The sequence below is a fragment of the Arctopsyche grandis genome, chromosome 2 (assembly GCF_051622035.1).
Source record: "Arctopsyche grandis isolate Sample6627 chromosome 2, ASM5162203v2, whole genome shotgun sequence".
In the NCBI taxonomy this organism is placed as follows: domain Eukaryota; kingdom Metazoa; phylum Arthropoda; class Insecta; order Trichoptera; family Hydropsychidae; genus Arctopsyche; species Arctopsyche grandis.
The window spans coordinates 29,534,077-29,560,358 of NC_135356.1; the positions used below are offsets into that span (position 1 = coordinate 29,534,077).

Here is a 26,282-nt window from a genome sequence, read left to right on the forward strand (position 1 = left end):
GGAGTAGGTACACCAGAATGCAGGGAATTGAACCGTGACCACTGTCGAAGATACATGCTCTTTTGTACGCGGACGGCCGGGCGAGCGTGCAGGGATTGTATGAAAGAATGGTGTGAGAGGGCGATATGAATTGACCGGAAGACCTGTGCATGCTGAAACGGCTAGCGACAATAGCCTCGGGTGTACTTCATGTACCAATTCCTTTCCAAAAACACCGTTGGAACAACGGAAATAACTCCAGTGTAGTAAAAATCAGCAATCCAATTCATGTAATTTGTTTATTGTTGATATATTATGTTCACAATACATATGTACATCTTAAGTCTATTTTTTAAGCCTCATATCAGTTTGCTTTCGCTTTTTCGTCTGACAAAATTTGTGATAGCTGATTCAGGTTATTTTTAATTTTAGTGCAAAATATGAAAAAAACTCAAATCTATGCAATGGCAGCTCGAAAGTAGCTTTATATGTGTTTTATGTGGTTTATTATATAATATCAGGGAATAAAATCTGCTCCAAAGCGTTTGCCTCTTTACAGTTCCGTGGTGAAGGGATTGAAATCTAGATCGTGAAGTCAATGACTACATACATATGACAATTATTTTTTATTAGTATTGATAAATTTGTACGGTTACAATGATGATATTGTGTCTGATAAGCGTTTGGTTTGGGTAAATATGATATCATCGCTTTCGTACTTATGCCATGAATGGTAACTTTATTCTTTCGGAATGTGTCTTATCGTGCTTTATAATTTTATCAAAGGAGTGTCTTCTAGGTGATGAAAAAAATGTGTCTCATGAATCATGACCATTTTTTTTTCTCATTCCGATATTTATTTTGGCTCGAATTGATCAATGAATCGTTCTGTACAGAGCTCAAGACACACGTGTACAATTTTCGATATTAATTTTATTTTTTTCTTCTAAGAGTCCGGTAACGGTTCGGTGATTTCTGGTCACAAAGTCACTAAAATCTATATAACGGAACATCTGGCAGCCGAAAAGTCCATCATACTAACGATAACTATCACACTAACGAGAACTTGAGTGCCAAATATTGCGTATTCGCGATTTTAATGGCAAAAATTATCTTTGTGACTACCGCAATGTGACTAATAATCCAATTACCCCCGGCTACACCGGGTGACTTGCGGGCATCTCAGGGTGACTTTATTGTGTGGGCAGATCAAATTTATGCAGTTATATGGAGCATGCCACACTAGGCGACTCACCGGTTTACAAGTCATAAATTCACCAGCCCAGTGAGATTATTTGTCGGCTCTATACATATATTACGAATATACCAGAAAGGCCTAACAGGTAAACCCCAATGCGCCTACCTGGTCAATTACAAACAATGTAGCATTTTTATTACACAAGTCGCTGAATTACGAAACACTGAAAACTCCAAATTAACGAGATATCTATGAATTTGTACCTAATGTTTTATTATACATTAATCATAGTATATATAATCATATAGTGGTGACATAGTATGTAGGAAGGTTTTTAGCGAATTTAATCAGTAATCATTTCAACAATGAAATTAGAAAAATTGTCAAATTCTGATAGAAAACGATCGACCTGGAGTCACAAATATCCAAGTCTGACCAGCAGCATTACAGAAAATACACGATCGGGATCGAACCCGGCGTCCTCTCGGCCCTAAGCAAAAGCCCAACTACCGAGCTATACTGCTGGCTTAGGTCTGGTCACGGCGATTTTTTTACTTAAATTTTTGCACGCGCTAACTTTTGCGGTAATTTTTTAGCGTATTCGTAGATTGAGTTTTCGACCGTAAGTATATATTGTAAGATATGTAAATTGACACCTGAAGTACTTTTTAAATAGTTAATCACGCCTGAAGTATTCTCGATACTGGCATTTTACGCATGACGTCTATAGAGGTCATCGCGGGCAAAGGGTTAAGTAACCGCCGCACTACCTCAAAATGTATATTGTCCATCCGGCGTAAGATAGGCACGACAGGATTATTTTCCAGGAAAGAGGGCAAACTACAAAGCTAGAGAGCAAAAAATAAGGCTGACCATACAAATTAACCGATCGAGTAGAGTTCGATAGAGCCGATCTGTAAGGATGACACTTACCTAAGACCCGGGTCACACCATGCAACTTTGTCGGCTGACAAGCTGCGCGACCAGGAAAAATGTATGGAAATGTGAGCGACAAAGAAGAAAGAAGACGGGTGTGGCATGCCCCAGGTAACTGCATACATTGGTCTGGTCGCCCCTACTCAAGTCGCACGGTGTGACCCGGCCTGTTATCTTACACTGGATGGACTATATCATCACGTATTGAAAATTCTTATAGGTTTAGTGAGCGAATTCTTGGTCGCTTCTGGTTGCCCGAGTTGGGTGACCAAGAGTGACCATGAGCAACTACGTGTACGAGAAACTTGTCGAAATAATAAGATCGTACGAATTAACAATGACATGACGATACGCCCACCACAGCTGAAATCCACCTGGGCAAGGCGTGCCGTATGATCCAGTGCGCCTTGATAAATACATATGAATGTACGCATGTTAATGAAATACGTAAGTGGATACGATATGTGTATATAATCTAAGAATGTGGTTGATCTAAAATTTTTTTTTTGCGTATTCGTTCGAATCTAGGTCAGTTTAGTATTCCCAATTTAAATATTGCCCATAATGATTGCTCTTATCTGTCGAGTACACAGTCGGTTTATTGGCTAATTTGTCTTATTTTCTTGCATTTGGCCCACGCGTACAGTAAAGTGTTGGTTGTAGATAAACCGTACGCGTATTTACCTCGTTATGCTTCATAGAAGTGCATTTTGAGAATAAATGCACATATTCTTGTGTTTATAAACGAGGGGAGGGGGGGGGGGTGATATGTCAATTTATTGTCACTGATTCAAGGAAATACGCACAAGGTTTTCGTCGCAAATTTGTCATAGCTTTAAAACATTTACTGAACCTCTTACTGGAGACATCTTACTGAACCAAATCATTCGTTTGCTAACAATTAAAAATTGTTGTACAAGAAAAGCTTATAAAGCCTTGTAAAAAATCAACCATTTTTTGATATCGATTCATCCTGAATTTAACCGAATTCAGTGCTGTATTGTGAAATTTTCTATCATAGATTTGCAAAGTTGGTTGCCGGGTTCGATCCCCTCGGTTGACCTCAATTGAAAAAAAATTATTCCGAGTATTATATATACAGTAACATGCAGAGAAATCGCATCACTTTCAATTGTTCGATGTTTTCGATTTTTTTTAATTACATGAAGCTTTACACAAGTTTTTTTGGTTTTATTATTTGATTTCAACTATTTAACATGTTTTACGATTAAAAAATATTATTTATATTTTTAAATTTAGGCGAGATACGAATTAAAAAAAAAAGCAAAATAGGGCATTTTTCTTATATGTATTTCAAATGTCTCTAGCTAAAATAATATTACAGTATATATTTTTCATGACAACAATAAATAGTAATATAATAATTAAAGTCAATCGTCTTGCTTCTATGATGGGATGGTACCTGCCGGCGGGGACAATACGACTTTTTTTAGTATGTCGTCCGAAATTTCTTCAAACCATACATTTTCAACAGTTTTTTTAACTCATAATTTGCCCCAGGGTGTTGTTTTTATTCCCTTTGCTTTATAAATTATATTTACAGGCTATTATAAATTATAATAGCCTGTAAATATGCATTTATACTAGCTGAACCCGGCATGCGTTATACTTATTACATAAATCTCTTGCTTTTTACTTTATCTATGTACGTAGTAACAATAGATGAAGTTTTGTGATCATGCGAAAATTCGAACTCGAGATTTTGACTGATTCGAACTCAGAATCGATTACTGATCACGTTTTAATGATCTAGAAAAAATGTGTGTGTGTCTGTGTGTGTGTCTGTGTGTGTGTCTGTGTGTGTGTCTGTGTGTGTGTCTGTGTGTGTGTCTGTGTGTGTGTCTGTGTACTTTGGGGATTTTTTCAACACCGTTAGTCCTATCGAACCAAAACTTAGTATCGGTTAATGAAATTCTTATAGACACTACGTAAATTTTTTTCAAATTTTTAAGTTGACCGGAAATGGTACCTCCCCTTATAGGTGTCCTCTTTTTTTTAAGTTTTTGAATTCGATTTTCTCCCAAACTACTAACTGAATCGGACTGAATTTTTTTTGCATGTACTAGAAATAATAATTTTTATAATTTTATATTTTTTAAATATTTTTATCTGAACCGGAAGTAGTACTTTTACTCTAGAGAATCGAGGTTTTTTATGTTTTTCTCAAAAGCCTTTTGATTATTCGAACTGAAATTTCATATCGATCAGTTAAGGCTCAATACCAAGTTATGTATAAAATTTGGTAAGCGTCCGTCGACCGGAAGTGGCAGTTTACTCTTGTTCGATTTTTCTTCCACTATTTTTTTCGACCCCTTAAACATGTGTGGTCTTCACGAAAAAATGCAAGTATAATTCTTGTATCAATGTGATTAAAATAAAAAAAAATCACTAATTTTAATAAACCGGAAGTGGGATTTTTTCCCTTCCGGAAGCATCCGGAAGGAAGGTCAAAATGTTGTCGCCTGGATCCTGACCACACCCCTGAACGTATTAAGCTGAAAATTTATATTTATATTATTTATGTACTAACTTAGATTTGGTAACGTTTTGGTCAGAATTCGTATACCGGAAGTAGTATTTTTTTTAAAAACAATATTTCATTATTTTTTCATTATTTTATTTTGACCTTTTAAATTATTTTAAGCGTCTTGATATTTATTGTGTATAATAAAGATAGTGATTTTAAGTAAAAATAAAAAATAAAATCATCAAATTTAATGAACCGGAAGTGGGATTTTCTCGTCTTAGAAAGGTCAAAAATGTTGTCGCCTGGATCCTGTCCACACCCCTGAACGTATTAAGCTGAAAATTTATATTTGTGTTGTTTATGTACTAACTTAGATTTGGTAACGTTTTGGTCAGAATTCGTAAACCGGAAGTAGTATTTTTTTTAAAAACAATATTTCATTATTTTTTCATTAATTTATTTTGACCTTTTAAATTATTTTAAGCGTCTTGATATTTATTGTGTATAATAAAGATAGTGATTTTAAGTAAAAATAAAAAATAAAATCACCAAATTTAATGAACCGGAAGAGAGATTTTCTCGTCTTAGAAAGGTCAAAAATGTTGTCGCCTGGATCCTGACCAAACCCCTAAACGTATTAAGCTGAAAATTTATAATTGTATTCTTTATGTATTAACTTAGATTTGGTAACATTTTGGTCAGAATTCGCAAACCGGAAGTAGTATTTTTTTTTAAAACAATATTTCATTATTTTTTCATTATTTTATTTTGACCTTTTAAATTATTTTAAGCGTCTTGATATTTATTGTGTATAATAAAGATAGTGGTTTTAAGTAAAATTAAAAAATTAAATCACCAAATTTAATGAACCGGAAGAGAGATTTTCTCGTCTTAGAAAGGTCAAAAATGTTGTCGCCTGGATCCTGTCCACACCCCTGAACGTATTAAGCTGAAAATTTATATTTGTGTTGTTTATGTACTAACTTAGATTTGGTAACGTTTTGGTCAGAATTCGTAAACCGGAAGTAGTATTTTTTTTAAAAACAATATTTCATTATTTTTTCATTAATTTATTTTGACCTTTTAAATTATTTTAAGCGTCTTGATATTTATTGTGTATAATAAAGATAGTGATTTTAAGTAAAAATAAAAAATAAAATCACCAAATTTAATGAACCGGAAGAGAGATTTTCTCGTCTTAGAAAGGTCAAAAATGTTGTCGCCTGGATCCTGACCAAACCCCTAAACGTATTAAGCTGAAAATTTATAATTGTATTCTTTATGTATTAACTTAGATTTGGTAACATTTTGGTCAGAATTCGCAAACCGGAAGTAGTATTTTTTTTTAAAACAATATTTCATTATTTTATTTTGACCTTTTAAATTATTTTAAGCGTCTTGATATTTATTGTGTATAATAAAAATAGTGGTTTTAAGTAAAATTAAAAAATTAAATCACCAAATTTAATGAACCGGAAGAGAGATTTTCTCGTCTTAGAAAGGTCAAAAATGTTGTCGCCTGGATCCTGTCCACACCCCTGAACGTATTAAGCTGAAAATTTATATTTGTGTTTTTTATGTACTAACTTAGATTTGGTAACGTTTTGGTCAGAATTCGTAAACCGGAAGTAGTATTTTTTTTAAAAACAATATTTCATTATTTTTTCATTAATTTATTTTGACCTTTTAAATTATTTTAAGCGTCTTGATATTTATTGTGTATAATAAAGATAGTGATTTTAAGTAAAATTAAAAAATTAAATCACCAAATTTAATGAACCGGAAGTGGGATTTTCTCCTATTACAAAGGATAAAAATGTTGTCGCCTGGATCCTGTCCACACCCCTAAACGTATTGAGCTGAAAATTTATATTTGTATTCTTTATGTACTAACTTAGATTTGATAACGTTTTGGTCAGAATTTGTAAACCGGAAGTAGTATTTTTTTTTAAAACAATATTTCATTATTTTATTTTGACCTTTTATATTATTTTTATCCTCTTGATATTTAATGTGTATTATAATTATACTGATTTTAAATAATAAAAAAAATTTGAACAAAATCCGACAACCGGAAGTAGAACTTTTGTCTTGTGCAAGTATTTGCATATATTCGCGCTCAATTTGTATCGCTATCATAGTTATTAGTTCAATATTGAATTTTGTTTTGTAACCTTCTTATATTCCTCAAATACATAGATAAAGTCATGGGTTGGTCACACCCGAATTTTTTTTTAATATATGTTTGTAATTATTATGGAAAAAGTGTACATATATAACGTATGTAGTTTGGATGAAAGCATTGTTCAATGGCAATCCACATGGCCGTGGATTGCTTTTTTTTTGTTTGAAAAATTAACATGTTCCACTTTCATATAAAACGACTCTTATAATGCATAGATGCACTCTCCATCTCTGGTTGTAACTATTTTAGAATGCGATCTATTTAGAAATGCTGTTGGGGTTATTAGCTAAGTCAAAGACCTTTCCGCGTACGCTTCTACATATTATATTTTATGGTTGTTTCCGTGAAGTTCCGATTTGAGATGTTTTGTAAATTTTTGCAAACGACTCTTTTTCCAAGTATTAAATGATTTTTTTGTTTATTTTTAAGTCAATTTTTAATTGCCGTCAAGTTGTTGTACATATTTGAAGTGAGAATAATATTTTTAAATCAGTTCTAGAAGATCAAATGATCTGGACTTTAAAATGACAATGAAAATATTAACCAAGCGATTCTTATATACATAAATCAATACTTAAAGTGATGGTTTCAAATAGAATTGTTATTAGCTACATATTTAACGGATTTTGAAGATGGCCGACCCCCCCCCCCCACCAATTAGCTCATTAAATCTAAATTTTACTATGTATTGTAATATGTTTCATAAATAATGAAAGATAATTTCGTTACGTCATTCACGATCCAATATTTGAATGTATTTTTTATCGGAGTTCCCCTATATAAAGGTCACTAGGCCAGCGTCTTGAAAGAGTGCGCTATCTCGTTGTTTTTATTTACACTATATTTACGCACATGTTGAGAATCACTGCTTTAATTACTATCGAATCTTAAAGCCCAATTTGTGGGTGTGTAATCAGAATGTACGCAGATGATGCATTCATGATGACCTTTAAACCAGATTAATTCGAATACAAAAGGAATCGGCATAGCAGAAGACCGTTTGACATTTGGTAGTTCATTATACAAAAAAATTAAGACACATAATATGTACTTTAAAAAAGTAATGAAATCTTTTTCTCGCCACTTCTGGAGTAACAGCTAAATATACATTTAGAAAATTTCAACTAAATTCGTCAATTGATCCTTTCAAGTCCTGTCCTCGGTTATTTGGGGTTTCGGGTATGTTAAAAAGCCATGTGAAACGTAAAGGAGGTAAGTAAAAATAGCAATAAACCACTTCATTTCTCCATTTATTTATTCTCATTCCCAATGATACTGCGTCTCCGGCATGAAAGCCTGTTTTATTTATTTTATTATTATAATTAATACACAAATGAATAAAGAATAACAAATTAATGACCGATGTGACCTGACAGGTTGCCCCAATGCGTCACACCAGTCTTACACTTAAACAAGAACTGTAAAAAATGTTTTAAAAACATTAATCTAATTCAAATAGACTCATGTTGAATCGTACAATTTTTTACTATTCAATTACTATAATAAATACATAAAAATGAATAAATGACAATAAAAAATTAATGATTAATATTATATTTATATTGCTTCCGGAGTATCAGCAGCATAGATCAGAGGTTAGCTTGTAATGTTTTCAATTGTGTGGTCACGGGTTCAATCCCTGGCTTTGTGCAGCTGGCCTGATCTTGGATATGTCTCTCCAAAGTCGATCTTTTCCTGCCAAAGTTTTCGAATATATCCGATTTCATTAAAACGGTTCCAACAACTTCGTAACCCTGTCCTGTTTCTCACAAAATTCGAGTTTACAACATTTCGAATTTGCTGATTGATAAAATGCTACAAATTTCTCCACAAATGTCTCTATGATTATTCATCAATGTCTTTAATTGGCCTTGAATAATACTTATAATATTTATGTATAATGTTTGATCATAGATGTCAAGTAAAATAAGAAATGGGTGTATACCTGTATAAATAAATAAATCAGACCATGGAATCTACGATCATAGTAAATAGTTAGAGCAGTGCATTTTCTGACTAAATCATTTAGTTGATACTTCCAAGTCCATCCGACTGCCCCAGTCGTTAGTGGCAATATTGTAGTAATTCAGTCATTAGTGGCACCTTTTATGTGTAGGTGCAGTTTTTATATTATATAAAAGTTAAATGAATTTGCAGGAATCGACAAAAGCGCCCCGGCATAACCTCCCCGACATAATCGCGAGGCGTAAAAACCGCGGAAGACAAAACCGCCCCAGCAAAAAGCGCTCGGTTACAAAACTGCGTCTGAATATATGAAAAAAATTTAATATCCATTTTGACTTTGACTTTTTGTATAACTATTTCCTTGTGGAATTAATTGTAAAGGTACAGACACACAGAATAGTAAGCGGCACGTGTTTTTTTTTATAGTTTTGCACAATGATATGAGACGCCCATTCACAGCTGGAGTCATGCTGTGCCGTACGATTCTGTGTGTCTGCGCTTTAAGTCGAAACATAAAAATTTTGAATGAGACAAAGTCTCAAATTTTTAAGAAATAATTTGAAGTAAAATAATAAATGCCAAGATAATGTTCCCGCCTTGAATGAATGAAAATTTTCAAAAAAATTGGATTAACAGATATTTATACTTGACAGCAAGCTATAAAAATATGAAAAGAGCACATATAATTTTCTTTAGTAACCGTCGAATAAGCTGAAGGATCTTTCAGTTAACTAAAAATAGTTATTTAATATCTTTAAAGGATCAGAACAGACTCAATAATTTTTGTATATGTACTTTCAATTGAAAGCACGCAACACAATGGCTAGAACAATGGACGATGCAAGGAAGATGCATTTTTAATATAAAAAAATTCTAGTAAATTCGTTAGTTATTATTAGAGGTAGGACCGGAAGCGTGCCGTTTATTGTTCAATTGTTGTAAAGGCTTTGTAAAAAGGTTCGGCAAACCTTTAACAATGCATTTACAACATTTGAACAATAAACGGCCCCCTCAGGGTCCGGGCTTTAGTTATTATTCTCTATTTGCGTCTAATAAAAAAAATTGATCGATACGATGGAACTTTCAGGATTTGTTGTATGCATGTGCGGGAAGATTACTGTGAAAAAAATCGTACGAAAACGGGAACGGAAATGGGTAAAACGGGAATGAGTGGCATTGCAACGCAATAATTTCAAATGTTTTCGCATTGCGACATGCGTTGTTAAAATAAACAAATAATTGAATAATTTCAAATGTGTTCGCTGTCTGTGTTTTTCCGACAAATGGTAACGGGAACCAGAACGGGAATAGGAACGGGAACGGGAACGGGAATTGCATGCGTTATTGTGGCATTGCAACGCATGCCGGGTTCAGCTAGTGTTAAATATTTTTTTGTGTGTACATTTGTCAAATGTGAATAGAATATTTTTGTAAGTATTTTTTCTTGACAATGAAACATATTAAGTATATGTTACATTGTTAAATGTCTGGCTAGAACTGTGGCTTTTAGTTATTCTCCCATTCCTCGTGGCCTCTGTTTCTTAAATTCACTGGATTGTGCCGTTGACATTTGTCACATCTCTCTTCATTCTCTACACCACTTTCTAAGTTACGGAAGTCGCGACCATGATCGCGAAGGTTATGATTTTTTTTTTGTTGTTGACATGTTTATTTATTTATCTTTTCTTTATTTAAGTATTTTTAATTGTAAAATTTCATGTACTTTTTTCCTTTTGTCCTTTCTTAATCATTTTAGCACACTCGTCGCTTTGGAGCAATCTGTTAGACGAGTGTGCTTGATTAATTGATGTTGTATAATAATTAAAAAAATATACATAATTTACACAGTTGACGAAAATTGATTTGTATATTGAATATAAAATGAGTTAAAATACGATTTTTGAAGGGGGGGGGGGAGGGGGCGCCAAATTCAAGCTTTTGCCTTAGCTGGTAACTAACAGTCTCTAAAGGAGGATGCTTCTTTGTGGCTTGTTTCTAAATGTGCCCCCGTCATTATTGGGGATTTGGAATGATGATCGAATGATTTGGAATGATGATCGTTGGATGTGAAGTTGGTATTCCTGAGGATGTCGTCAAGTTTGGTGGCTGTGGCCCACAACGAGAGCGTATCTGGAACGGAAGCTAGCGCGTTATCGTCGCAGTTCGGCATGTTATCTCATAGGATGGCGGGGGCGATCGCTGTCGTATGTTACGCTGATATTAATTGTAACTAGACAATTAACATCAAGTGGTGCCAGCGAGCTGGACCTTGTTCCCGTCATTGTTTCTTCCACACTCAGATTCACGCCCAGGGTCTCCGGCGTGCCAAAATATGGTCGTTTATTAATGAGCATGATTAAGGATGGCGATGAGATTTTGCCAGTCTGATTTATGTATGGTTTCTCGAACTGGATTCCAGTCGGTTATTTTACTAAATCTCGATTCATATTGATCGACAAACTTTTCTTTGAGTGCTGACACGTCTTTTCTGTTGAAAGCCCGCCACGCTGAAAATTTGGCCAACATTTCCAACTACATAGAATTATTTAGAAATACAATAGAAAGCCGGTATAAAAATTGTATTTAATCCGAACAAACCCTAGATAACTACTGCCGAGGATTTCGAGTTTTGTAAAGGTGTGTTTAGACTCTCTAATATATCTTGCAACAATATAAAATAAACAAAAGAAGTCTATTAATGAATGTATTCTTCCAAAAGTAGTTCCATCTTCTTCATTGTTGTTAAAATGTAATGCTCACGATCTAAATCTATGCCAGCAGCATAGCTTGGTCGTTAAGCTTCTGCTTAGCGTCGAGAGGCGCCGGGTTCGATCCCATGAGCTGACCTCGATTGAAAAGATTTTTTCTGAGTATATATGTGGTGCTGCTGGTCAGACCTGGATATTTGTGGCTCCAGGTTGATCGTTTCCTATCAGAGTTTGTCATTTTTTTCTGATTTCACTGTTGAAACGGTTCCCGGTAAAATTGTCTAAATATCCTTCCTACCTACTATGTCACCACTATTTGAGATTGATTAATTTACAATAAAATTTACAATTCATAGGTGTCTCGTTAATTTGCGAGTTTTTCAGTGTCTCGTAATTCAGAGACTTGTATAATAAAAAAAAATGCTGCAATATTTGTAATTGGCCAGGAAGGCGCATTGGGGTTACCTGTAAGGCCTTCCTGGTATGTATGTAAAATAAATAAAATAAATGGCAAGCCACAATCTAAAATACACAGCAGCTAGGGATTTCCGTCGAGAAATTCTGCTATGGTTATAAATTCAGAAATTTCGGTGTAAAGCAGTCTTTATAAACATTGACACGGATTACATTACCCATGTTCAATGCATTTTTTATCAATGCTACCTGGAAAGGCTTAGCGGGTAGTATTGTTAATTTTTACATACTCAAAAAACAACGCCTATCGGCGTATTTCAGGCTCATGGGCTTTTTAAAAAGTTGCTCACTACGAAATGTTTCGAAGCGAGTGACGACAAAAAATTCTTTTGTCGATTGTAAATTTGGGAATACATTGATAAAAACGTTATCAGTAAAGGGCGGCAATTCATCGATGCTAAGGTCACAAAAAAAGAGCCGAACACAAAAATGGGAGTTTGGGAAATTATTATATTTATTTAAATTTAAGTTTGGACCATTGTGGTAGGAGTCCCTAATGCGCCACAGTGATCCAAAAAAAACACAGAGATACAGATATGTACATAATCATAAGGGTGTGAAAGGGAAATAAAAAGACGAATAGGCATCGCAAAAAGCTCAATATCGAAACTGAGCAAAATTTGGAAAAACCAAGGCATCACCATGTCTACCGAAATGCGTCTGGTCCGAGCTTTGGTCTTCCGCGTATTTTTATATGGAGTGGGCACATGGACAGTGGTCGAAAAAATACAGAGAGTAATAAAATACAAAGTAGGAAATGTCTTGCACCTATAGCCAGCACCAATATATAAGAATCAGCAGTAAATATAAAAGATCCCTGCAAGCTCGCCCGGCCATCCACGTACAAAAGTGCATGTATCTTCGACAGTGGCCACGGTTCAATTCCCTGCTTTCTGGTGTACCTATTCCCGCGATATGCTCGCGGTTTGTACAAATGAGCATAGATATGAATGTGCCTTCGTATATGTATGTATGTTCTTGTTAGTGTCTCGATCTTCTGCATTCTTATGAACTTTTGGAAATCTCCAAACTTGTCAAAGCAAAAAACATACATACCTATTGCTTTTATATATATGGTCATACATATATAGGAAACATCCTATCGTTTCTCCTAAAATAAGAGTTTCTAGCATCCCAAATTTGCTGATTCTTATAAATATGCTACCCACATACTCTGTAAAAAGTATTTCTCGCAAATTTTCTGTATATCAAAAATTTGTTAATTGTATCATTTTGTCCATAGATGTCTATTGTATTCTATATTGATTGAAATTTTATTACTTATGTTGTGAGAAGGGCGCTTGATGACTGGGAAGAGGGGTAAAAATGGGTGGTAAAAGCATATTCAATCTCAGATAAGCCGATGACACCAACTCTGAAGAGGAAATGGCGGACTTAATCCAGAATACTAGGACTCGAGATGAACAGATCGAAAACAAAGATTATGATAGTGGATCGACATGGCCAACTCGTGACGACGGATGCTATATCTGATCTTGAAGTTTTTGTTCATTTATCTCGGATCAATGCTTTCGTATGACGAAGGGTGTGAAAGGGAAATAAAAAGACGGGTCGGCATGGAAAATAGCTCAATGCTGAAACTGAAGATCAAAATTCCACTCATACATCACATTCAATTATGAAAATAATGACTAATAGATTAAATAACCTACACAACTAGCGCCACAACGGATTATTCGGCGCATTACGTGTTACCAACCTCACTATTCATTCTACTCAAGCGTGCCAACACAATCATTCATGCATGCATTCTCCTAGGTTAGAAAACTAAATCCTACATATACAAATTTGGGGTAACCTGTTATGGCAAAAATTGAAATGAAAAAAAAATGCCTCTGCGCATAACTTTTAGATCCATATTTGAAAAAATGAGCGCTACAAAAATGCTATAAAACGATACAATTTAAATGCTGATAAAATAAATAAAATAGTTATTTTAATGAATAATGTATGCATTGCAAGAATTTAATATTTTATTTTTAATTTTACAGGAGTTTCATGTTGCTTACGTGTTCGTGAGGATGGGCAATTCTCCACGTCCTGGCCTATGGGCTTTGGAAAAGTCTTCAGACTACGGAAAAACCTACACGCCCTGGCAATATTTTTCCGATTCTCCCGGGTATGAAATGCACACATCCTTGTCAATTTTCATAATCTAAAATGTCAACTTAATTACATTGATATAATTTTAATTGCAGCGATTGCGAGACGTTTTTCGGAAAGCAAACTCTATACCCAATCACGCAGGACGATTCCGTCATTTGCAACACTGAATATTCTAAAATTGTACCTTTAGAAGGAGGAGAGGTGATCAACTGTTATGTTTCTTTTGCATGTTCATAAGAATTAAAATGCTTTTATCTTAATATATCTTAATTTCAGATCCCGATATCGCTTTTGAACAACCGCCCTTCGGCTAATATGTATTTCAATTCCTCGGTATTGCAAGAGTGGACTAGGGCTACTAATGTTCGCCTGCGTTTGTTGAGAACTAAAACCCTTTTGGGACATTTGATGTCTGTTGCGAGACAAGATCCCACCGTTACACGACGGGTATATAAAATCAAGTGTTATATAATACAATACACAGTGGGGATAAATTGGTAATATTATATATATATATATATATATTTTTCAGTATTTTTATTCTATCAAAGACATTAGTATTGGAGGTAGATGCATGTGCAACGGACATGCAGACACTTGTGATATTCCTGATCCTGCAGATCCGAACAAACTTCAGTGCAGATGTCAGCATAATACATGTGGACCTCAGTGTGAACAGTGCTGTTCAGGATATGAGCAAAAAAAATGGAGACAATCTCAAATGTGGCAGAAATTTGTTTGCGAAGGTGAGAAATAATTGTGTGCAAGGCAATTTTAGACCTGTAATTATGATGATGAATAAACATTATGGTAAATTTATAATATAAGAATTGCATGCATGTAATTATGTATGTTGGTTAGTTTCATTATGCAAAACTACATCCAAACAAATTTATATGGAATATTTCGTATTGGAGTATCTGTATGAATCTAATGTTTTTTAAATAAAATAAAAGGATGCATAAAGCAAATGAATGATTTGAATGAAACAAAGTTACCATACCAAAGTAACGAAAATGATGATTCTGTTTGCTATGTATATGTATATGGAGCAATTCAATCTTGGTCTTAAGTAGTAAGTAAAATTTATTGAACAATAGAGGAAAATTTTCTAGATGTCACACGAGATTATCAATTGCATGACCACTGTTGTGGAATCTATTGAAATAAAAAAATCAATAACAATCATCATATCATATATATGTATATACTATCGATATTCTGTGTGTATAATATGTCTCAGCTAAACCACTGCCAAAACGTATATACGAATACAATAACAAAAGAAAAAAAACTTCTATATATACTATTTGCTACCAATGTTTCCTCTTGGCAGAGAATTTACCGCCATCTATTGAAAATTTATTTAATTAATTAATAAATTTTTCTATTGGTGTTTTATATTGTTTATATGTAGGTAGGTAGGTAGTTTTTACCATTTTTTTTCATATTAAACAATTAAATATATTTGAAAAAAATTTGACAGTGTGCGGATCGAACACAGGACCGAAAAATTTTATTTTTTATTTTTTATTTAATAACTTTCATCGGGTACAACACTAGTTTAAATATAATAGTATAGTAGCTCTTAGTAAAATTTATATCTGTATAAGAAAATCGGTTTCGAAAAATTTTCTTAAATATTATCGATTTTCTTAAAAAATAATATGTAAAGATGGAACATTCTCGAGTAGTTAACGAATTAATAGAGCGCGCCAATGAATATCAACAATCATTGTGCCTAGGGTTTGTAGATTATGAAAAAGCTTTCGATACAGTTATAGTGCAGTACTTAGCGCCCTACAAATATAGGGAGTGCCGGAACCCTATGTGGAGCTGTTAGCTCCAATATATAAGAATTATACAGCTTCGGTTAAGCTTTTTTCAGATACTGATAGATTTAATATAAAAATTTGAGTAAGGTAAGGAGACACTATGTTTCAACATCAACGGTAGCCTTTGGTTCGCAGATGATATAATACTAATAGCCCGCGATCCAGCTGACTTATGCAAATACTTACAGACTAAAACAGCTGGACAGGGGAAGTAGGAAAGTAGGACAAAAAATTAACGTATTTAAGACTAAATTAATGTATAATAAATATTGCATGCCCGATAGTATTACATTAGACAAGAGGCCAGTAGATGTAGCTAAAAATTTATTTATATCTTGGTCAAATCATTGACATGTCCGGTAATAAAGAAGAGGAAATGTGGAGATGTATGAAATTTGGATGGAGTGCATTTGGGCAAATTAATCTAAAATGCCACTGTGCTTGAAGAAAAAGATCTTCGATCAATGTGTGTTGCCAGTGATGACGTATGAATACGAAACTTGGGAATTGAACTTCAGAATGCTACATAAGGTTTAGTGTATTCAAATAAGTATGGAACGCTATATGTTTGGCATAAGGGGCCGTTCAAGTATTACGTAAGCAGATTTATTACAATTATTTACCCCCTCCTCCCCCTTGTCAGCAAAAGTAAGCAAAGCTCTTACCCTCCCATGCTTACGTACACATTGGTACCTATATGCATTTTTCTTTTAATGTATTCTGTGTTGCCAATGTGTAAAACAAAAATAACTACTGCTGACGTAATCACCATCTCACCCCCCATGTCATCAAAAATAAGCAAAGCAAAGACCCCCCCCGCCCCCCTATAGTGCTTACGTAATACTTGAACGGCCCCTAAGGAGGAGAGATAGAAAACGGTATACGTGGGTTTGAAGTACGACAAAGGTGGTTGATGTGATGGTGAGAGAAAATAAATTGAAATGGCAATGGGCAGGTAATGTAGCTAGAAGAATGAACGATAGATGAACGAAAGATCACGAAAGAAAGAAAGATCGCAATGTGCGCAATAATCCGTTTACCGAAATTAGGATGGGCACTGTGCCTCAAGGAAAAGATCTTCGATCAATGTGTGTTGCCAGTGATTCCGTATAGATGCAAAACTTGGGCATTGAACGCTGTATGCTTGGCATAACGAGAAGAGATAGATAACGGAATACGTGGGTTTGAAATGTGACAAAGGAGGTTGATGTAATGGTGAGAGTAAATAAATTGAAATGGCAATGTGTGAGTGACGTAGCGAGAAGAAAAGACGAAAGGAGGGCTCGAATGGTACCCGAGAGAATGTAAAAGGGTGCAAGGAAGGCCACGGCGGAGATGGGTGGATGAAATCAGAAAAATGTATGGAATGAGATGGATGAGAGTTACTCAAAACAGAGACGAATGGAAGCGTGTTGGAGAAGTTTTCATCCAACAGTGGGTGGCGAATGGCTGTGAATGATGATAAGTTTAATATAATATGAAGACAAAATCAATTATGAAATATAATTTAGTAATTAATTGTGTTTTATAGTGGTAATTTTATATGAAAGAAAATTAATACAATGGATCGTATTGAAAATACTTTTTATTTCCTTTTCAGCGTGCAATTGTTTTAATCATTCGAACCAGTGTGAATACGATGCCGACGTAGATGCTCAGCATTTGTCTCTCGACAAGAGCGGAAAATACGAAGGAGGAGGCGTCTGTAAAAATTGCCAACACAATACTGAAGGAATCAATTGCAACAAATGCCGATCTAAGTATTACAGACCCGAAGACAAGGAGTGGGACATGATGGACGTTTGCCAACGTGATTATAATTCTTGATTGATGAAATTTCTTTGTCCTTTCAATATTAATTAATTTATTTATGGTTTTTGTAGCGTGCGATTGTGATTACCATTATTCGACTGGAAATTGCGCTGAACGTACCGGACTCTGCGAATGTCGCAAAGAATTCCAAAGCCCATATTGCGATTCCTGTAGCTATGGATACTACGACTATCCTGATTGTAAACCGTGTATTTGTAATTTGAATGGAACTGATGGGGATTATTGTGAGCCTATTGATGGATCGGTATGATTTTTTTAGTAATTGTTTATTATATTTCATATTAAACACCAAGTTTTATATCAGAAGCTTTATTACCATTGCGAATTATAATTACTCGTTAACTTATTGACTGAGTGAATTGCTTTGGTTTTTGTTTATGTAAAAAAAGCGATATCCCCGGTTAGACAGTTTCACCTGTGTTGGATTCCCATCGATGGCTTGGTGCTCAGATATTGTATGTCCATTTTTGAATTTGTATCGTATTTTAAGTTTGTAGATGCTGGATATGGTATATATATAAATTACCTTGAAAGGAAAAACCTGAATTATTCCAGAATCTACAAATTTAAAATTCGATACAAATTCAAAAATGGACATACAATATCCGTGCACCAAGCCATATAATCAATTAATTATTTTTGCAATGTGGTTTTTTTATACTAACTATATATATTGAATGTTAGATTTTTAATTTATATACCTATATAATCTGTGGCAACACCGAGGTACTGGCTGTAAAACCATCGGTTGGCCAACGATTCGCGGAAAGCAATCACTTCCTTCCCGGCCGTCGAAATATATACATAGTTGTGCATTACCACCAACACAGTTGTCTGCAGGGGCGTCATTTCAGCTTTTCCCAGGAGGGGGCAAAATTTTTGAACAGAATGGAATGACTTTCTGGGGGGGGGGGGGTATTACATATATTAAAAAAATGAGTGTATATGAATTTTAACTATTTTTTTATTTATATATTTTTATCGATAAAATTAATAGTAAAATAATTTGGGTATAAACGCATATTTATAAAGTACAAAATAATCTCCTGAAAGTACATAACTTTTTTTTTAAACTAAAAAATATAAAATTAGTATTAAATAAATGTTGAAAACTATGTTATTATTATAATATCACTTTATTTACAATACCATTTTATTCATAATAATACATCGAACAACGTGGATAGTCCCGTTCAAATCTAGGGGGGGTCGGCTGCACCCGAAATGGTCCTGGTCGTCTCACTCGCCTACCTCCATAAATCTATAAAGTTACATATTTAAATGTTTGTTATATAATTACAGTGTCCATGCAAATCCAATTATCAAGGATCATTCTGCGAAATTTGTTCCGAGGGATATTACAACTTCCCTAAATGCGAAGGTGAGTCAATTAAAATGTTAAAACAGTGAATACATGTAGAAATTCGAAAACAACTTACATTTAATATAATTTAGAGTGTGGCTGTAATCCATCTGGTGCCATTTCTCCGGCGTGTGAGCAAGACAGCGGAAATTGTACGTGCCGAAATAACTTTGCTGGTCGAACTTGCGAACGTTGCGAAGCTGGCTATTACGACTATCCTACGTGCAAATGTAATATTTTAAATTTAAATCGTCTTATGAATATTGACGACAGGTTACATGTAAGTTATTGTGAATTACAGATTGCAGTTGTGATCATAGCGGCACAACGCCTGGCGTGTGCGACAGTTTAACTGGTTTTTGTCTATGCAAAGAAGGCTTCGGAGGACCTCGTTGCGATCAGTGCATTGCTGGGTACGTACGTACAAAAATATTTAAGCTGTATTAAGTGGTATAGTGTATCTAACTTGCGCGATTATTTGAATGTTGCAGATATTATAGTGAATTGCGAGATAGAGAAAGAGTTTGTGTCGAGTGTCAATGTTCATCGATTGGCTCTACGTCAACGAGTTGCGATGCCACTGGAAAATGCATTTGCCTACATAATTTTGTTGGAAAACGTTGCGATAAATGTACTGCTGGTTACTATAAATATCCCGAATGCTTACGTGAGTAAATTCTATTGAAATTTTGCATACTTGAACGTTCTAATTATGTTTTCCAAATATTAATATAGCGGACCAAATTTAAATACTAACAAAAAATTCATTTACTCCTAATTTGGACCACAAATATGTACATTCATATGTGGTTTACATTTTATTTTAGCATGCGGTTGCGACAGTCATGGATCTACTGGAATGTCTTGTGATGAATTGGGTCAGTGCTATTGTAAAGGAAACTTTGACAACTTACAATGTAGCACCTGTAGAGAAAGCTTTTACAATTATCCAATATGTGAAGAGTGTAACTGTGATCCGAATGGAGTCATTCAATCGTTTGCTGGTAATTTTGACACTTTTTTTCTCAAATAAAGCATTAAATGTAGAGGACTCAATAAAGATTTCCATTATTCTTGGAAGGATGCGGATCTGTTCCTGCCGGTGAACTTTGTCAGTGCAAAGAAAGGGTCCAAGGAAGAATCTGTGACGAATGTCGACCCTTGTATTGGAACCTCCAGCAGAGTAACGCTTTAGGCTGTCAAGGTTCGACATTTATGATACCAAACAAAATATTATATTGTATTGGAATGCTATAAAAGTTTTCATTGTGAACAGAATGCGAATGCGACTCCCGGGGAACACAAGCTGGAATCGGAACGTGTGATATGAAAACGGGACAGTGTAGTTGCAAATATTCCGTTGGAAAAAGGGCTTGCAACGAATGTGCAGACGGTTCGTTCGGTTTGAAGGAGTCAAATATCTTCGGATGTACAGGTAAAAATACATTTGTACATATGTATGGTTGAATATCGAGTGTTTGTATGAATGGTCTAATTGATTTAATTATTTTTTATTCAGACTGTGAATGTAATATTGGCGGTTCGGTTAACAATGTTTGCAACAAGGAGTCTGGACAGTGTGCATGTCGTCCGAGAATCGACGGACTTAATTGTGATAAACCACTCACGGCTCACTATTTCCCCACATTGCATCAGTTCCAGTATGAAGTAGAAGATGGTTTCACGGTTTCTGGTAATCCCGTTCGATATGCATTTTCGCAATCTAAATTCCCGGGATATTCTTGGAAAGGTTATGCAGTGTTTTCCCTGCTACAGGTACCCATTCTCATACATGACTATTAGTGTTATATTTGTTATAAGAGTATTTTTCTATCGACATTTCTGTTGTTTGCCATTTTTTTAGAATGAAATCTTTCAAAATATTCAAATTCAAAAGTCGTCAGTTTATCAAATGGTGTTACGCTACGTAAACCCAAATCCGGATCCAATCATCGGAAGGATTACTATTACGCCGGAAAATCCCAATGAGACTGAACAAAGGTGTTTATTTTAATATAATAAGAAATAATATATTTATGTTTAAGTAAGAATCGTTTACGTATTTATACTAACGTAAGTTAACGCTTTGGAATACAATTTGGTCAGAATTGGTACAATTGTCCGTGATAATGTTATTTAAGTCTTGCGAGTGCCTCAGAAGTCATTTTCAATAACATTTCATTTACTATGTCAATGATCAATCTCGCCAAATAATTATTTGCTCAAAATTGAGGTATTGAACCATTCTCCGTACAGTGTAGATCTGATAGTTATGGTCTTTGCATATATTTTCCTGAATTTTTTCTTGGAAAATGCATGCAGACTGATTGAGTCGTCCATCAAACTGTCACAAACTAATTCAAGGAACCGGTGGCAGATTTCTTTAACAAGGGATGGCCAAGTTTGTCTATCAATCTCTAAAAAGTTTAAGTATTGTAGCTTGGACGTATAGTGGGGTTTCCGAGATCGGAATGAAAGACACAGCCAGTATTGGTAGAAGTAGTTTATTGTTCTTGATCCGTCGATGAACCAGCTTTGAATAAAGCACGGAACAGATCTGCTGAATATTTATTTATATACAGCGTGTACTCAGCACAGAGAGATCACCTGGATACCTTATTGGCTGTTGTATTAGTGATGGTAAGTCAGCGGTCCACGAACACCAATTACATAATATCTACTTTACAATATCATCAGGAATTATTTTATAAAATAGTTCTGTTAAAACACAAGGATTTTGCGCTACAATAAATTATTCTCAATTTATGACAAAACAATTCTTACTTTAAACAAATATTATCAGACGAAAAAATCGAAAGTAAGCTGATAAGAGGCTTATAAAAATGAGCCTCATATATATATTACAATAATATAATTAAATTTAATCAAATGTACATACATATATACATATATTTAAATATTGTATTCATTTTTTATTAGCTTTGATGTGTTGTTGAAATCGTCTATGGTTCCCCGATTTGTAACAGTGTCTGGATCTCAAGGAGTTATCCCATCACCATTCGTGATAAATCCCGGCAAATGGACTGTCAGCATAAAGACAGATAAAAGCCTATTTTTGGTAAGATATGAACTATCAATTCCTTCATTATCATTTTGAACAATATACATAATTCGATATTGTACATGTTAGGACTACTTTGTTTTGATACCGGCGTCATATTACGAAGCTACAATATTATTGCAAAACATCAATACTCCTTGTGTCGTTGGCGAAAAAGGATTGTGCAATCATTTTGCATATCCGAATATCACATCGTTCAATTCCGTCCAAGGTGCTGGAGGATACGTTTCAAAGCAAAACGAACGATCTTCCATAACTCAGTTTGTCGACGAACAACAGGTAGAGTTGCATTTTATTCATATGCATTTTATAGTGAAAATTCTTGTTTTGATCATATTTTTTTCATTATTTAAAGGTTGCACACTTCAATGAGAATGATATACCATTAATAAACGGCGAACAAGACGAACTAATGCTGGAATTGACAGTCAGCAAACCGGGATCGTACGTGCTCTTGATAGAATACGTTACTCCATATGAGAATCGAGACAGTAGTGGCGGAATAATAAACATAGATGTTCGAAGTGATACTTCTCAAGATCACTCTAGTGTGTTTTTGGATTCGTGTCCGTATACAGCCATCTGCAGACATGTCCTACTCAATGACAACAAACGTGTGCAGGTCTTCAAAATACCCAACAACTTTGTTGGCTTGACTTTGAAGGTATAAAAGTTTGTGGTAGACAGACGTGAGGTAGAAGGTCGGTATATTGTAACACTTAAAAAAATCACAACTTAAATACAACCAAAATATTTAGTGTAACATTATGCTACACAGTCATTTTTTTTAAGATAATGTCATTCAGATAAGCTCAGCATGTCCACTACTTTATTTAGTATAATCGCTAAAATTCATTGAATTTTCGCGCACATATTCTTTAACTCCTGGGTAGTTGGAATTGATGAGCATGCACTTTATCTTTAAAATAGCTCTATATGAAGAAATCGCATGCTAATAAATCAGGGAGTATTTAAATCGGACAACATCTCTATATGATAATATGGAACAATTCTTGGGCTATTTGCCAACCGAACATTCTTGAATTTCATAGTTTCTAAGTCCAGAGATTGTGATGAGGAATTTTATGGTCTCTATCTGGGAATGTGCTGAAGATTGCTCAACATCCAGTGGATCTCATCTGACTAATGTTAATTTAAAAAATGGCTGAAATACTGTATAGTTTAGTTTTATTTGACTGGTGAACATTTACATCTAAATTAAAGAGTTTATTTATAATATACTTATCGTCCAATCATGTCTGTCCCACTCTGTACATAAGTTATGCATGCGTTATGATTGGATAATACTTAATCGATTGATCGATGATGCAGGGAGAACAAAATACGACTGTGGGGCTAAAATCGGTCGTTGCTATTCCATACAGTGAGTGGCATTCTGACTTTATCAAACCACAACCTGTATGCATAAGGAAAAATGGAAAATGCTTACAGAGTGAATTCCCATCAGCTCCGGATTCTAAAAAGGTATTGTTCATTATTGACATAATCGATCGTCAAACTTTTACTATTGTGAATCAACTCTTTTATTTCTATTTTAGGTGGAATTTGAATCGGAAACTGAACTTCCCACTAAAGACAAACCGGCATACATTTATGACAATGCAACAGAATTGGTCTTTTTGAGCGGCGATTCAGAAAAAGAATATGTCGATCTCAATTCTAAGGTCCCTTATCCAGGAAAATATGTATTTATTGTGCAGTATTATCAACCGAATTATCCTGGTAACAAATTTGAATACCTTTATACATACATTAAATTATATATTTGCTGTGCGTATTATCAAATAAGATATGTATTTGCAGCGTCTTTAATTATATACATGTTAGATTATGTGCGTTGTTTTAAAAAAATGTACATACATATTACTAATGCGAATTATATTAGCGGGCGAGTTAAATGATTATATTCTACATACATACATGTGTATTCTATTTATGCTAAAGTCGATCAGTATTCCTTTGGTATTGCAATTTTTTCTTTGTATTGTTACAGAAAGTAAAATGGAGGTTATCATACAGAACGGTAACTTTTATGAAGGAATACTGCCGATCAAACATTGCCCCTCTAATTCTGGCTGTAGATCTGTAATTCAGACGGCCGATGGCAACAATCGCTTTTCTTTAACTGAGAATTTTGTCGTCAATCTAAAGGTAATCATTCGGGGCTTTAACCTCAGTATTCATACTTCATTTCATTTAGAAGTTCGCATAATGAAGCTCGTCGATTAGTATAGGTAGAACACAAGATATAGAGTTAACATATTATCAAATTAACCGAAATGAGGTATAATTGATTATTTATGCTTTAAATGTATTTTATTTGTTTTGTGTTGCTTATTCTTATATATAATTTTTGTATGTAATATGCAATTTGCGATTATATATTGCTGAACATTGATTGATTTGATTCGTTAACATTATGAATATAATATGTATTTAAAAGTTGCATTGTTGATTTTTTTTTGTTTTCTAATATAGGGAACGCCTGGTAATGAACTGTGGCTCGACTATTTATTGATTGTTCCGGCTAATCAATATTTTAACTATTTATTGGAAGAGAACAAATTGGATCAAACTAGGGAATTTATTTCAACATGTGGAAGCGATCATTTCCACATTAACATCACCAATGAAGGTAAAATGACATATTAATAATAATAATTTCAATTTGTGAATCAATAATACATCAATTCCCAATTGTGTGTTATCGAAAACCAAGTCGAATGTGGGATGAAACCAAGTCGAATTCAACAACTTGACTGCCAAATATGTATATACAATTTTGTAACATTCATATGTCCTAAACGGTTTCCTTGATTGTCCCGATTTACTGAGTAAGGTTGGTTTCAGGATCCCAGTTAAGTGTTTTAGACACGTTGCACTCCTTTCACTTAATCCTTTCAAAACCAATTCCCTAAATCTACAGCGTGTGTATCGTATGTTTAACGGGGAGCTGAAGACGTTGATCTATTTGGTATTTCCTTGCATCAATTCAGGTTTTGCCATCGGGAGAGTTTTAATTGATTGATCCATTTCTATTCCTATTTCTATTATATAATCTTTATCTAATATTATATCACTTGATGTTTAGTTATGCACTGGTCAATTCAGTCATGTTTTAGTTTGTATTATTTTATTTTTCATTTGTTTGTCTCTATGTACCATTTTATGTAATTTGTAAAAATCTATAATTGGTCTTAGATGTTATTTTGTTACATTTATTTTTTATTTTTATGCATTTCTATTACAGGATAATAAATAAATGTCGCTTATCTATTACAGAATTTTGCAGAGATGCTGTGTTTGCATTGACGGCTGATTACAACAATGGTGGTACACAATGCAATTGTGATTATTTAGGCTCGTTGTCGTTCGAGTGCAACGCTTTTGGCGGACAATGCAATTGCAAACCGAATATCATCGGTAGACAGTGCGAAGCTTGCAAGACGGGTTTCTTTGGTTTCCCCAATTGCAAACCTTGCGATTGTCCCTCCACGGCCCTCTGCGAAAAGGATACCGGTGATTTTTTATACTTTACAATCAAATAGTCTGGTTTTATTTTTCGAAATTCAATTTATATATGCTTATTGCAGGTGAGTGCATTTGCCCGACAAGAGTCACCGGAGAAAAGTGCGACCAGTGCACACCACTGACGTACGGTTTCGATCCTATTATCGGATGTGAAGATTGCAATTGTGATCCTTCTGGAGTAGAGATTAATAATTTGCAATGCGATCTTTTGAATGGCAGCTGCACGTTAGTATAATTTTTATACATCTAATATATAATTTCGAAAGAGACTGAAAGGTAATTTTCAACCTTAAGAGGGCTGTACACCTAAAACCTTAATTTTGTTGCCGTTCCTTTCTTTGATATATATATTGATTGAATGTATATATTGAGTGAATGCGACAGTTGCGCTTCGACCAGATAATACGTATTTTAAATCGACAAAATCGAGGTTTCGTATTCTCCAATTTTCTCCTCCGAAACTGGACCAATTTAAAAAAAAAAATCATCATCGGTATTAAAAAGATATTTTCTATGCAACTGTGGGCGTATTTTTTTTTTAAATCGACCGTTAAATA

The 26,282-nt window shown here is 34.3% G+C and overlaps 1 protein-coding gene across 1 annotated transcript in view; it reads left to right on the forward strand.

Moving 5' to 3' along the window:
- Positions 1 to 26,282, forward strand: part of LanA (laminin subunit alpha) — a 61,135-nt gene that overhangs the window by 12,975 nt on the left and 21,878 nt on the right. The window contains exons 3-26 of the mRNA XM_077446039.1: positions 13,946 to 14,073; positions 14,153 to 14,261; positions 14,337 to 14,507; positions 14,593 to 14,806; positions 17,496 to 17,705; positions 17,779 to 17,972; positions 19,031 to 19,109; positions 19,184 to 19,321; positions 19,393 to 19,504; positions 19,583 to 19,758; positions 19,919 to 20,095; positions 20,173 to 20,295; positions 20,368 to 20,526; positions 20,611 to 20,867; positions 20,956 to 21,092; positions 22,032 to 22,170; positions 22,243 to 22,452; positions 22,529 to 22,837; positions 23,506 to 23,658; positions 23,733 to 23,916; positions 24,188 to 24,345; positions 24,673 to 24,829; positions 25,477 to 25,713; positions 25,788 to 25,950. Of these exons, the coding sequence (XP_077302165.1) occupies positions 13,946 to 14,073; positions 14,153 to 14,261; positions 14,337 to 14,507; positions 14,593 to 14,806; positions 17,496 to 17,705; positions 17,779 to 17,972; positions 19,031 to 19,109; positions 19,184 to 19,321; positions 19,393 to 19,504; positions 19,583 to 19,758; positions 19,919 to 20,095; positions 20,173 to 20,295; positions 20,368 to 20,526; positions 20,611 to 20,867; positions 20,956 to 21,092; positions 22,032 to 22,170; positions 22,243 to 22,452; positions 22,529 to 22,837; positions 23,506 to 23,658; positions 23,733 to 23,916; positions 24,188 to 24,345; positions 24,673 to 24,829; positions 25,477 to 25,713; positions 25,788 to 25,950 (4,094 nt within the window). The remainder of the gene's footprint in view (positions 1 to 13,945; positions 14,074 to 14,152; positions 14,262 to 14,336; positions 14,508 to 14,592; positions 14,807 to 17,495; positions 17,706 to 17,778; positions 17,973 to 19,030; positions 19,110 to 19,183; positions 19,322 to 19,392; positions 19,505 to 19,582; positions 19,759 to 19,918; positions 20,096 to 20,172; positions 20,296 to 20,367; positions 20,527 to 20,610; positions 20,868 to 20,955; positions 21,093 to 22,031; positions 22,171 to 22,242; positions 22,453 to 22,528; positions 22,838 to 23,505; positions 23,659 to 23,732; positions 23,917 to 24,187; positions 24,346 to 24,672; positions 24,830 to 25,476; positions 25,714 to 25,787; positions 25,951 to 26,282) is intronic.